At 41.6% G+C, this 14,491-nt stretch overlaps 2 protein-coding genes across 2 annotated transcripts in view; both read right to left on the minus strand.

Annotated features, from left to right (window-relative positions):
* Positions 1–14,491, minus strand: part of rpl15 (ribosomal protein L15) — a 224,637-nt gene that overhangs the window by 28,510 nt on the left and 181,636 nt on the right. The window lies entirely within an intron of this gene.
* Positions 4,326–14,491, minus strand: part of LOC108900280 (ubiquitin-conjugating enzyme E2 E2) — a 55,683-nt gene continuing 45,517 nt past the window's right edge. The window contains exons 5-6 of the mRNA XM_018701263.2: positions 10,143–10,290; positions 4,326–5,114 (exon numbers count right to left, since the gene is read on the minus strand). Of these exons, the coding sequence (XP_018556779.1) occupies positions 5,017–5,114; positions 10,143–10,290 (246 nt within the window). The 3' untranslated portion in view covers positions 4,326–5,016. The remainder of the gene's footprint in view (positions 5,115–10,142; positions 10,291–14,491) is intronic.

The raw sequence follows: 14,491 nt of genomic DNA on the forward strand, positions 1-14,491 counted from the left end.
TATATTTACATTTTGACTACTACTTATTTAATTTCCCTGAGGGACTCATCCCAAAGGGATCAGTAAAGTCTGTCTAAGTCTAAGCTTAAGTTTAAGTCAGCAACACAAACAATTAAACAGATATTCTACTGTCTGTGCTTTGTGTAACTAATTTGTGGTAGGTTGATGACACGACATATAAACTGAAATGATACAGGCTTTAAAAATAGATTTATAAGATTATGTAATAATGCTAGCATCATCTCAAGGCACCAGTAATTTGTATTCATACAGTGTTTTTTTGTGGTACATACAGTACAACTTATGACCAACACCACACAGTGAACCTGGAGCCCCTGCACCCCTGAAGGTCTTTGGTTTGTTAGCTCTTAACCTCAGTGTGTCTGTGCTCCCGTCTAAAGCCAAACATAGGTGTCTGTGGACACGGAAAACTCACACTACTCACACAAAATATAAAAAAATATAAAAGTCAAAATGTGAACATAAAAAAATGCCATCAGCCACATGCTGTTTGAAATAAACCCTTTATGTTGTTTGATGTAATAATAACCTGCTTGGCATTTTACCATCAGTGATAACAGCATGTCTGTCCTGACTGCAAGAGAGGACTGTCTTCAGTCCAACACATTATACCTGCATGATATACATTATCATGCAGACCAGCCGCTTGTCCACTCACAGACCAACTTTGGCCTTTTCACTCCTATCCTCTCAATGCAAATATTACATTATTATATATGCATCAGGCTCTTCCTCTGGCAGTATGTGAAGGAGGAAGGGAGGAGGATGGAGCATCACTACTCCCCCCTTCCCCTCCCTTCCCTCCCCTGCCCACCATCCCCACCCTCACCTCCCCCATCCCGATGCGTCAACCATAATTAACTCTGCCTCTGTTGCTCCACTTTGCTGGTTTTGCAACACAATCAGAGACTGAAACCACAACAAAGCATCCTCCCCTGCGCAGAAGAAGGCAGAAGACACAGCTGCTGTGAAGAGGCCCATCAACAAGTGGTCGTTTGTTCTGTGGTCTATTCTTTTTCCAGCACACTTAGTATGACTGCAAATACTGACACATCCCACTATTCACCTATTTGTTATTCTGCTTGTTCCGTTTCTTCTAACTCGTTTATTCTCCCTCTCTCCTGGCTGTCAAAAGGCATCCTGGGAAATGTAGGAATCACACATTTAGTATCAAATGAGAAGACAGAAGCTCGGGAAAATAAGGGAATTCCCAAAGCCTTATAAATTATTAAGTAAAAATCTATTTTGTAATGCACGCTAATTGGTATTAAGTGCACAAGATCCATATCTTGTTTGCACAACATATAATAACATGTGGGGACAAATTACTCTGTGGTAACAAGATAATAACTAGTGCATACAAAGTATTATCTTTTATGGAAAAAAAATATTTAATATCTTGCTTGTGCAAGATAGTTCCATGTGCAAACTTGTGTGAACTTGTTTTTACTTGTGAGCACTAAATATTAGCTTATGTCTTGTTTGTGCATGATAATCACGCATTCAAACTTGTATCTGTATGAACTTACGTGCATTAGATACTATCAGATATCTTGTTTCTTCTAGATAATAACTTGAGCAAACTTGTGTTAAAAAATATCTGATGCTTTGTCCACACAAGATAACCACAGACTCGAGAAATAAGATATTCAAGATAATTATTTATCTTTTGTGAACAAGATATTAGGTTATATCATGTTGAACAAGATAAAAAAAAATCATGTTTCTGGACTTTGAGGACTCTGTAAAAAGTTAAGTATCATAGCAGCATAAATTACCAAGTACATACTAAGACCTGTTGAACAGACATAATTAGTGACAAAGAGGAACCTCCATCATGCTCCACACTGTCAAACATCAAAACACAGAACTCTAAGATTATTCCACTTACAGCAGGAGGATAATTGTCTTCACTCTGGCTGTGTGAGCCCCATTCATGCTTTCATGTCCCCAGTTAACAGTCTAGGTACTGCTTTAAGTGCTTTCATGAAAATCTGCAGCACATTAAAGCTTAACTGTTTGTCCACATGAGGTGCGTTTGAAATGATGTCTGTGCTGCTTCGCAGGGGAGGCGATTAAGTGGAGTTTGAAATGTAGTGCCTGTCAGTGTTTTAGCTCATGGCTGCAGATGTAGGAAATGTGATTTTATAACTGAATTTATGAGCTACCAATCAGGATAGTTATTCTCTTGAGGCTTTCTAAATCCATTACAAACACATTCTGAGTCTATGAGGATTATATTAGAGGGGAATATAATAAAAATGCAGATATGGGGTTTGATACTGTTTGAGTTTACACTGAACACTTTGTTCTGAACTCTCTGGTGATAATCTAAGTAATTAAAGCCAGGTTTATGTCCTCTGATCAAACACATTTAAATGATGCTTCACAGCACACTTACTGTAACATCTTACTTCAATTCTGTAAACAGTTTCAGTTGAATTTCTGTATCGTTATGTGATATAGCAGGGTTCCTACACTTTCTAAATGTTCAATGTATTCTGTGTTGCAGACTTGGCTTGTGTTGATTTGACTAAATATTTGACTATAACATTTGGTATGCTCTCTACAAACTGTTAACACTGCAACATTGCTGTTCGAATGATTATTAGTGGCAAGAAACAGCAGAGTCTGACAGCTGATGGCATTTCCAACAACAAAATACGTGTAGTATCTCTGAAACTATTCTTCTAATATGAACCTGTTTTTGTGTGGATGTTTTTACAACCTGTGTTTGCAATGTATGGTAATTATAGTGTCACATGACAGCAGTGTGTGGTATAAATGAGGTAAACCTGTGGTCCCAGCGGCAGTTAGTGTTCAGCTGGGTGTTGGAATGGGCAAACAAAGTGACCTTGGTGACTTTGAATATGGCCTGTTCATTGGCATATAGGGTAGTGGTTCTAGCATCTTGCAAACACAGGGGTAATGGCATCAAGTAATCTATGGCAGAAATGTGTGTATTTGACTATGTATCTGTCCAAGGATGTTGCACTGAGTTACAGCAGAAGGTAGTCCAACAGTTACAGAGGACCCTGTGTATTTGTACCACAGCTCTCTGCTGGGACCCCTGCCGTGCCGACAAAGTGGTCTCATTGAAATGAAACAGGCAGAATGCGCTTTTTCACACAACGCCACTGTTGGTGTGAACACACTCTGAGAAAGTGTGTTTTATTTAATACTAAAAGCAGAAAACATTTTAAAAAAAAGACATGGTGGTGATCACAGTTCTACCTGTCCCCATGTATTATCCTGGTAGTTTCTGTAGCCCTGACGCACAGCGGTGTATTTTTCACTGGGACGGGGACATGTCCCCTCAGCATAACCCCTTCGCAATCCTACTCTGTCTCCCAATACTTTCACTGTTTCATTTTCTTCTTAAAATCTCTCTAAACATTGTCCTCTGTCTTTTCAGCCACTTTAGTCCAGATGAGGAAAGAGAAGAGTTGACACACTAATAACTAACTCAGGGGGAACCTGGGCCTTATTTTCTCATGTCTTTGGATGGAAATAATTGTTAGGGACAAAAATCTTTGCAATCAGTCCACTGTTGGTCCCTGGAACCGCTCAACAGCTGCTGCAATGCAGTCAATGGTGCAAGTGTCTGACACCATCACTGATATGATTCCTACAGGGGCAGCCATTTTTATCCGTGAATAAGATCCGTGTTGTTTACCTGGAAACAGCCGTTTCCAGCAGCCTTATTGGTGGAGGTAGTTGGTACCAAATGTAGCTTGTAAGTAAACGCCTGCAGATACTATTCAGGGCTGAAAAAATACCTCCACCTCCTCTGCATGTTTTTGTCGAATTAAAAAAAATGTAGCCTGTATTTTTGTTACAGTCATAGTTTTGTAGAATCCTTGCCTAAAGACCTAAGGTCATGTTCACAGACCAGAGCACTAGTCTGTGTAAAAACAACCCCCCCCCCCGATTCATTTCAACATGGAGACACAGCCCCTTTGTCTCTGCTAATCCAGAACTGAGTTTGGTCTGAATGTATACGGAGGAGGCACAATACACTGCTCAGTAAGTGTACAAATCAGTGTCGACTTATTGATTTAAAGAAGTATATAAGACTTCCTCACTATATGTTTCACAATAACACATTTTTTTAAAAACTGTTTTTGACCTAGAAGACATGAGTAACCTTTCATCATCTAATCATTCTGCTCTCTGTGGTGAGCCTATGACGACTCATTTCTAACAGGAAGTGGTCAGGGAGACAAGCCTGTATGCACACACACTGTAATCACATGCACACACACGCACACATATATCAAAGCAACAGATTGAGACAGGCTCTGTCACATTACAGCCAGTGTTTAATTGAGTATTCAATGAGTATGTATTCTCACAAGGCATTAAATGTACAGCAAACTACCACTATCATCATACACAGTGATGGGCTCACTCCATGCCAGAACTCTTGTCAGGACAGAAATAATACCATGACTACATGTCCACTGAAGGAACACATTTCCTGATGCCATGCACTAATATTGACCATGAGCTGTAAAACCACTGGAAGAAAAAAAAAACAAAAACAAACTAAATGCACTCGCTCAGTATGATCATTTGTACATGAAACCATCACATGAAATGGGAATAATACACGCACTCTTTTAGATAAAGAAGATGAGGGTGGCGACAATGTTATACACAATGCAAGAACAATAAGAACAACAACATCAACAAGAACAATAACAGTATTAAAGCTTTTCATGACCATATCAACATTCAGTGTATTGGAAAATACAATCCCAATAGACTCTTTGTATAAAAAAGAAGCTTTTCAAGTCAGCATGGAACAAATAACAGTTCGTTTCTCAGGGATGGGGGCAGGGTGGATGACGGGGGCGGGTGTGCTTCCATAGATTTTGGAGGAGGGAAGGTGTCAGAAGAGTGTGTGTGTGTGTGTGTGTATGTGTATGTGGTGTGGTGGGGTTGGGTGGGGTGGGGCAGGGGTGGGGGGTTCCTGGAGGAGTTGATCTGGATCTATGTGGCGTAGCGTTTGGTCCACTGTTTGGCTATCCTGTCGTGCTCAGCTCTGTTGGTCAGGTACTGTGTGGCGATGCTTCCAACCAGAGGGTCGGCTGTAACACAAGAGGAATGAACTCAGTGAGACGACAGACAAGAGTGTGAACGTATTGTAGTGTTAAACATTTAGTTTTAGATCAGGTCTGGGCTGTGTATTTTCTCATGTATTATGAGAAGAGAATTTCAGGTGGCAGGTACAATCTAAATACTCAATTAAATCATTATTGTAATCATGTAAACTTGCAGCTTTTTGTGGGTCTACAAGTGAGTTAGTTGAAATCATGAAATGTTAAATCATCATTAGACCCAATAACATTTAAGCGTTGACTTACAATGTAGGCACCATGTAGAATATCTGACCATTAGTAGCACAGGGGAGCAATGTTTTTATGAGCACAAGCATGTGCCTGCACATAGTGCACGCAGTGATACACAGTCTCGCTCATGTTTCCATGCTACTTCGCAGACGGTGGTGGTAATGCACCAAGAAATGTAACAGTCCTCCACCAAAAGCATGAAAGTAAAACAAATACTTTGTGCTTTTAACAGTAGCAGGGCGAAAATATTAAGTTTGACCTCAGGGTGACACTAAAGTAAAGTCCATTGGGTCATTACATTTGCTTGTCCTAGCTGTTTCTTTGTCTTTTAAATGCATTTTTTTCAGGTTTTCTCAATGTCTTATTTTTTTTTATTTTATTTTCTCTTCAGGACACTCCCTTCTGGCAGGAGGTTGCAGTTCCCCAAAACCAAGACCTCACACCACAAGAACAGTTTCTTCCCATCTGCAACTGGGCTCCTCAACAAGATCTAGCCCCCCCCCAACACACACACACACAGACTGTCACAGACTATAATCCCCCCACCCCCCACTTTATACTTTACACTTTACTTTTTAATTATGTATATTTATGTTCCTTGTAAATATAGTTCTTGCTCTTCGCTCTTTTCTTTTACTATAACTGTCCTTTAGCACCAATATACCAAGACAAATTCCTTGTATGTGCAAACTTACTTGGCAATAAAGTCTGATTCTGATTAATGTATTTCCATGCCACTGTAAAACTGCTTTTCAGCTGCTACATATATAGAGCATGAATGTGCTCTGACAAACGTCATGGCAATTTTGGCCTGATGGTGGCGCAAGAGAAAGGTTAGGAGTTCACCAAAAACATTATGATTCTTGCTCCACAGAGGATGAATCATAATAGCAAATATCCATAGCAAATTCCAAAGAAATCTGCCCTGCAGTTTCCGATGTACTGTGCCTTGGAATGGTCACACTATAATGTAAACCTCTCGCACCTTCACGAACACATTTCCTGAGGAGAGTGTGATATCAGCAACAGCCTTCAGAAAACTCCACATCAGTGTGAGTGATATTCTATTTATTAGGACACACAGCATGTTTACACAAACAGCCTTGTGGCGCTGTTTGACATCCAATTACCTGAAAAGGCCTAAAAAGGTGGGGAAACCTGCAGCCGACCACCTTGGCTCATCGGTATGCATGGGGATTTTATTACAACCAATGAAAACCACAGAAGAGCCATACGTCAAACAAATGGGGCTCTATCATTCCTGCGGTCTGAAGCGAAGCTTGTATCGCGTGACGTACAGTACGGCCGACACTTTTATCGACAGCACAGTAAAACGTGCGTGCTGCTGTAAATCAGAGGTGATCATGGTGGGCTCCAGCAGCAGTCTTGTGCCATCACATCTGTTGATACACTGCACACGTTCAGTCAGTCAACAGCCACCATTATGAATTCCCACTGGCTCCTCTATTGATCGTGCTGCTGCTCAGTTCGTTGTGCCGCTGGTCAATTTCTCAGTGAGGTGACAGAGAGAGAAACAAATTCCCCGAGCCTCTCATACACTCTGCTTGGCTTCAGTCTGTCTCCTGTGGGGTTTGGCCTGCTGACGGAGCAGTGTGATGAGCTTGGCTGAGCAAGCAGCACAAACACCCCCGCCACACTAGTCCCAGCTAGGGTTTCAATGATGGGGGGTTTTTACAGGCACATATCCACATTTGATGATGGATCCTTGGCCTGACGCTAGAAGCATCTGACTTCTTATTACAACACAGTTAAGAGGTCTGTGTGCTTCTCCTGATTTTTCCAAATACACAATGACAGTTTGAGCCAAAGACCTGAAGGAATTATTTCTTGGTGGAAACTTCTGAATGATCTCAGATCCTTTCCTTTCGTTTTTGGGATATTCCACCATTTCTACTCACTTTGTTACGCACAAATTGAAAATGTACATAAAAAGGTAGATTGCAAAGCTTTTCAAACCACTGTCAAGTGTGTACACTTTTGACTTTAGAGGGAGCTGGATGATACTTTTTTTTAGTGGGTGTTTAACACTGTCTAACAGTGCCAACTTGCAATGTTCCATTTCCAAAACAGAAATACCACAAAACTTACTAATTCTCTGCATAATCACTCAAAGAGTTGAAGTGCACATGTAACGAAGGCTGTTTAACTCTTCTTCTTCTACCTTAAACATATTAATCACCCCTATTAAGTCTCAAAAGTCACCTTATTGTACAACATAAGGAAGCTGAGAAAGGCTCAACGTCATGCAAATGTCTTGATGTAACATCCTGGAGACCACCAACCAGGCTTGTTTTGATTCTCTGGTGAAATGGAAGCACAGTGCGTTACCTCATGACTTTGGCTCTCTATTAGATTTGATTTAAGATTCTATACTAGATTTGGATTTGATAAAAATGCTGGCAACTGTCAACCCTATCTGTACTGCAACATTCACCCAAAAAGTTACTTTCGACCTCTTGAACATACAACACGTTATATAAATGACTTCCAACAGGACAAGATTCCACAAAGGCAGAGTCCTCTTTCAGAGGGCTTTAGAGATGTGTATGTTAGGAAAATACAGATGATAATAAGGCAAATATTGCAACTACTGGACTAATGTAAGACCAGATATTACACTGTGTGTACTGTTCAGTCATTTTATGGACATTTCAGCCCTTTTTGTAACTCATAACTACATATTTTCTATTATATTTTCTGTTGTTGTACAGAGGGACGGAGCTGCTCTAGCTGAGGGCATACATACCTAAACTGTTTTTATCTCACATACTCTGATATCAATCCAGATAGTGAAGCCTTTCTTTAAAGGCAGGGTGAGGCAGGTGTTATTACAGGTTTGACAAAGTGACACCCCTGAAGCTACTGAGGCGAGGGTTAGGGTGAAATCACTGAGGTCTTCCACAGAGGTTTAGACAGGAAAAGACAGGGAGAAAAAGGCAAGACACGCGACCGAGGCCTCGGGACGGGTTTGAGCCCTAGATACGCTTCTGACATGGTATGTGGCTTAGCCCCGACGAGCCACCAGGACGCCCCAGGTAGAAATCTGCTCGTGCAACCGTGATGCAGGGCTCAGCGTGGCATGTCGACAGGGACTGCTCTGGGAGGGTTGATTAACTGTCATTCCACCCCCCCACTTTAATGAGCTACATGCCAATGATCTCCGCCTGCATGGGAAAGACAATCTTCAGGCGGTGGTGGAGAGGGAAGGAGAGATATTTTTAGGATAGTTCAGATCTGGGGACCACATTCAGTATTTGAGGCTGGGTTTAAAAAAAACCAAGTGGTGAGAAGTGTTGCGAGCTGACTGATTTTGATGAGGCAAGAGGCAGAAAGAGGGATAGAGAGTGTGTGGGTAACAAGGAGGAGGGGTAACGGGGAATTTCTTTCTTTTTTTTTTTGGCCAAGGATGGGGTGCTGATCAAATCTTTTTTTGTATCATACTTTAAAGGAATCAGCTCTGATCATTTCAGCAACATCTGAAATGTTGAAGAGGAGGAGGAAGAGGAGGAAAAGCTATTGTCATTTTCGCCCACGGAGGGAGAATCTCTGCTGCTGCATTTATCAAAGAGCAATCCCCACAGAGAGGACACAAGCCATCATCAGAGGTCCTCACAATCAGCACAATTCCCCCTGCTCATTCTCCACTATTGACATCTGAAATCACCTGTCATTCTCCTGCTCCTTTCTCTCCTACCTTTCTCGCTCTGACACATTCCTCCCACTTCTTTCTGTCTGAACCTCATATTGGTATTGGGCAGATTTTCACAACGTCTGCTTTTATCGCCACTGCTCGCTCAGTGTAATACTTTACACCGAGACACATTAACTGTATTGGTAGCTGAGGACCAGTGGACCTAGGTTTAACTGGTCCATAAAAGACAGATTGAATTTCCCCTGTTCCTCCGGTGCTGGTCTTTGCTCTGCTGGTAAACTTAGCCGTAATGGACCTAATTAGCTTTAAAAATGTCGACGTCTTGGTGAACTGTGTCAGCTGTTTACAGGATTGTGTTTAGCCAGCCATTCCTGGATAAATATTGATTGGACTGAATGGAAGGCAGCGGGACAGCCCAGACTCACAGTTTGCAACACGATATTTTAAGAAGATGAACACAAATGGTATGAACATGCTACAGTGCTTCTCATTCCTACCGCTGCCACATTCACACTAAGAGTAGTAGTGGTTATTGAAGAGATGGCGACGTCAGTATTCTTCAAACAAAGTTGTTGTCGGGCTGTCTAACACCATCTGGAATCCTCTTTCTCAACACCTTTTTTTTTTTTTTTTTTTTCCGCTTTCACACAACTGCTTACACACCAGAGTGTGACACCATGAATGCTTTGCAAAAAAAGAGACCAATTCATTGCATTAAGACTACAACAACACACAAGACTCTTTTGCCTCAGATGAAAAATTGGAACAACCTCATTAGTTTGAAGCAGACTGAGGCCTGAACTCAGGTGCTCTGAAATAAGGTTCTTCATGTGACCTCTGTGGAACTGGACACAAATAATTCCCTGTGAATTTTAAGCCAGCCTGAGCTTTCACTGCCCCATGCACTGCAGCTGAAATATTCCAGCTGTTGTGCTACAAAGAGCACGACTCAACTTCTATACACATTATCCACACAGAATGGACAGTGTGTCAGTCAACCTGCCACAGCTAAAATTGAGGAGAGATATGACAAGGAGAAGCATGGGTGTGTGATGTGTGTGTGTGTGTGAGAGTGTGTGTGCTGCAGTTCTCACCAGGGTTACAGTCAGTGAGCAGGGAGCAGATGGACAGTAGGACCTTGGAGATGGTGAGAGCAGGACTCCAGTTGTCCTTCAGGATGTCCAGACAGATCACCCCCTGACTGTTGATGTTACAGTGGTAGATCCTCGTACGGAACGTCACCTGGGATTACACAGCGTGAGGGTTAGAGCAAATCTGGGTTTTGAAAGACACAATTCACTTTTAAGTTGCAATAAGCCAATATTTTATCCTGACATCTGAGAGTAGTGTAACACAAGTCTACTTCAACAACAAAAAGTCCTTAACAGTTAGTGTTTGTCACAGAAATATAACTGCTGTCAGGGTGAACAATCTCTGAGACGACATCAACAGACACTAAACTCTCCATCAAAATCCACAATAGCAATAACATGAATTGCACATGCAGAACCTGACTGAGATGTCATAGTGAATTTAGTGTAATATCCCCTCAGAGATACATAAGACATTGATCAAATCCACATGTGCTCAAACTACTGTATCACACCAGAGATATACTTAGTTTAAGTGTACTGTAGATTGTTGTACATCAACAAGCATGAGTATAAAATGAAAATATTTGGAAACAGCATTCCAGCCTGTAGAACAGTGAGTAGACTAATCATTTTGAGTTTTTTAAATCCTGACAATTGAGGTATAGAACAGTGTGCAAACGTTACAGCATTTTACCTTCACACACTATGTTCCAGATACTAACTTCACCCATTACCTCTGTACAAGGAAGCTGTTTTCAGCTCCTGTTTCTTTGTCTGATTTTTGATTCTCACTGACTGCTGAGTGAGATGAACTACAGCTGCTGCTCTCACCAAGTCAATGACATACACTTCATCCTCTGTCTATATGAAGGTGATCCTGTCAGTCCCTGTGGATCTAACTTAGTCAACAGTGAAGTGAAGACAGTCCTCAGTACTCAGCAGAGCTGAACATCAGCACAAGGAGCACAGCATCATTAAGAGGTGACCTTTGACCCCTCTGTTTCCTTAAAATCGATGATGCTGACCAGGACTGGCAGTCCAGGCGTGCTCGCTCTCTGCCTCCCTTTTCTGCTTTGTGGCTGCAGCCTGCCCTCATTTATTCCCTCCTCTTCCTCCGTCTTTTATCCTCTCATTAACTCTCCATTCCTCCCATTACAACTCCTTATGAGAAACAAACAACCCTAGCATGCGAGCAGAGGCCTCCCTCCTCACATTCCATGCTGGTATTACTGAGGTTATGGCGGCTGACTCGTGATAGACAAAGCAATAAACAGGATGCTTCCCATTACATGAAAGGACTTCCAGAGATGTGACATGAAAAGGCAAGCAGGCAGGAGGAGAGGTGATTGATGGTGACTGGTTGAGGGCAGGTCTTGTGTCTGAGTCAGTTCTCTTCTGCTCTTATACCCTCACTGAGATGGGTTAGCGTTGGCATGCTAATGCTACCAGCCCAGCAGCCCTGAAACAGATCCCTGGCTGGCTTGTGTGGTCTCATTAACAGGCTGTAATCCCATCATGGCTGATGCTAATAGATTATGATGCTGCCTCCGTATAACAAAAGCTACGAGTCTAATCCTACATCCCCTCTGTATAGTTTCATCCTACAGCCTCTAAACACACCCTCTGTATCCCAATGCAACAGTGTCCCAACAACTCTCATTCTGATTTATCATTTTATGTATATTTCTAAAGTAAATCCAGCTTTTATACCTCAAGATGTGTATTTACAGAAAACTTTAGGGCAATCCAGCCATTAGTTTTCAGTAGTTTTATTTTGCTTTGACCTACTTTTGTTCAAACTGGTTTGAAGCAAGTGTCAGAGTGTCTCAGGTCTGATTATGGCAAAGATAAATGTATCATTAAAGTCATGAGGAATCATCTCTCTGTACCATTCAAACATTTCATGGCAATCTAACCGGTAGTTTTTCTCATATCTGATGGACAGACCAACATCTCATCGCACAAATCAACCTTGGCATTCATTTGGATTGGCTTTTCTGGCCACCCTTTGAACTGAGTAGTGACCACAATGGAGCATGTATTCACATGCTGTTGCTATAGGTACAATCAAGTGTCCCACCGCAAAACCTGGAATTACACAGGTCCACCTGTTCGATCAGTCTTGGCTCACAGGCAGGACATCCCAAATATGTCGTACTGGTTAAACAAAATACAGAGCGACTACCGAGAGGGAGCTGCATCAGCTTCACTGAATCAGAGCAGGCCTACAAACCCTGAGCCTGAGCTAACTGAAGGACAAATTTAAATGGAAACAGTCACCAGCTGCTTGCTAACATTACTTGCTTTCTAACTTTACAAGCCCTGCTTTGTATGTAAGTGCATTAGCTAAAGCATACATTTAGACAATGCTAGTATATCATTGTTGTCTTTTTTTATTATCATCTAAGTCTTTAAACACTGATTATATTTATATCCGCAGACTGGGCTGGTCGGGTCATAAAAATTAACACTGATTAATAGTGGATGGGTTGCGGGTGGTGAAGTAATACACCATTAATGAGGAATATATTAACTCCATTCTCTAACATATGAGCAGAGCTTCACAGTGGACAGCTTCTTTTTTATCAGATGGATTACTTACTCACCACTAAGCAAACAATGGATAATTCTAAGAAATACAGACACTAATATGGGTTAACAGGAGCAGAAACTGGGACTGCAGGCAGAATATGTCTGACTATCCTGATCCAAGTATAAAGCAAGAATCTCTGTCTGTCAGGGTGTGTGTGTGTGTGTGTGTGTGTGTGTGTGTGTGTGTGTGTCTGTCCATCACATATCTCGAAAACCGTTCATCTTGTTGACTTCATACTTGGCAGGTGTATTGCTGGGGATCTTAAGGCCTTAAGGAAGTGCAGTTGGTTCACAATTTGCAACAGCTTCAGTATTAATGAAATAATCTTAAAATACATATATTTTGCCTCTAACAACTAACAACTATAGACAATAATAAAGCTTTTCACGGAATATTCTGGTACCCTAAAATCAGAGAGGCCTTTTAACTGTTCTGCAGGCTGCATGGTTCCCTCTACATGCAAAAAGGCAACATTTGGCTCAACTGTGACAGAGCATGTTATTTTTACCTCAGTTCTGTTCATATCCAGTGTCCACATCGGTCAGTTTGTGCGAATGGAATCACATGGAATTGAACTGAATCATAGTTTAGGACTTATTTAAAGTGCTGACAGAATGGAGAGGTTTAAAGGAGCCTAAGCCTAAGCTTGACGTTATGACTCGTCAAGGCATGTTACACAGCATATTTCACCAGCTGAGAATGATAACATGCAGCACAAGATAAAGTGTGGAGCAGAATTCAGTTCAAAGCCATGAGGAAATTAGGGTAGATGGAGCGGGATAATGTTAGTTAGTGTCTAATCTCTCAGCCTGTCACTGTGTGGCTCTACAGGAACAGGTCCTCGAATGGACTAATGTTGGACCACAATACAAACACTGAATGTCCTTGCCACGCTCAACCTCTATCTAAGAGTATCAGTGTCAGCCTTAACAGGCTTTATCATCCTAACATTAGTGAGTGAGCCAGTGTAGTGAGCAGCTGCAGCTGTCAGATTGGTTGGCTGTGAACCGGTGAGCTGCTGGATGGCACACCTCACAGCCAGACTGGAAAAACAAGGCAGCGGGAGGCCAAGAGTTTAGACGAGCTCTGTTTCCCCCTCAGCACAGACTGGCAGGAAGTAGGCAGTTTTAGCCAGTCAAGAGAGAATGAGGAGAAGATTGTTTCTCTTTGGGAGTCATGTTTCACACCAGATTGCAGATCAAATACCCAAGGCTGTAACAAAGTTCCCAATAAATTCATGTTTGTTGTAAAGATATTCCATGTTTTCCAGGTACATGCCAAATGAGGAATCCAGTCAAAGTTAAGAAGGTGCAGTAAGTGACTTATTTTTCATTCAAACTGTGGAATTGTAGCTTTTATTTGTACTGAGTCTCTGGTTTACATTCTCTTAGTCAGGGATGGGGTGCCAATACAATGCCTGAATTCCAGTTCTGACAGTGATTACCATTACTCCTCTATACCTTACACTGTGAAATATTCACTGTGTAACAAAATGACTCACTCACTCAGTGTGTCAGTGTTATCATAAACACATTTGTCTCCCTTAAGTGGCTGAATGTTTGAAGATGAGGGAGAAATGACTCACATCCAACCTTATCATTTGCTTAGATTACCACCGTGGATGCAGAGTAACCGTCTGTATGAGAGACGTACAGTAGAAGGCAGGGGTTTTTGAGATTTTCTACGCAGCCCAAGATTCTACTTTTCTATCATTTTATTATTATTTTATTATTAATCTCTGATCAGATAGTTCCTG

Source organism: Lates calcarifer, linkage group LG3 (genome assembly GCF_001640805.2).
Source record: "Lates calcarifer isolate ASB-BC8 linkage group LG3, TLL_Latcal_v3, whole genome shotgun sequence".
In the NCBI taxonomy this organism is placed as follows: Eukaryota; Metazoa; Chordata; class Actinopteri; family Centropomidae; genus Lates; species Lates calcarifer.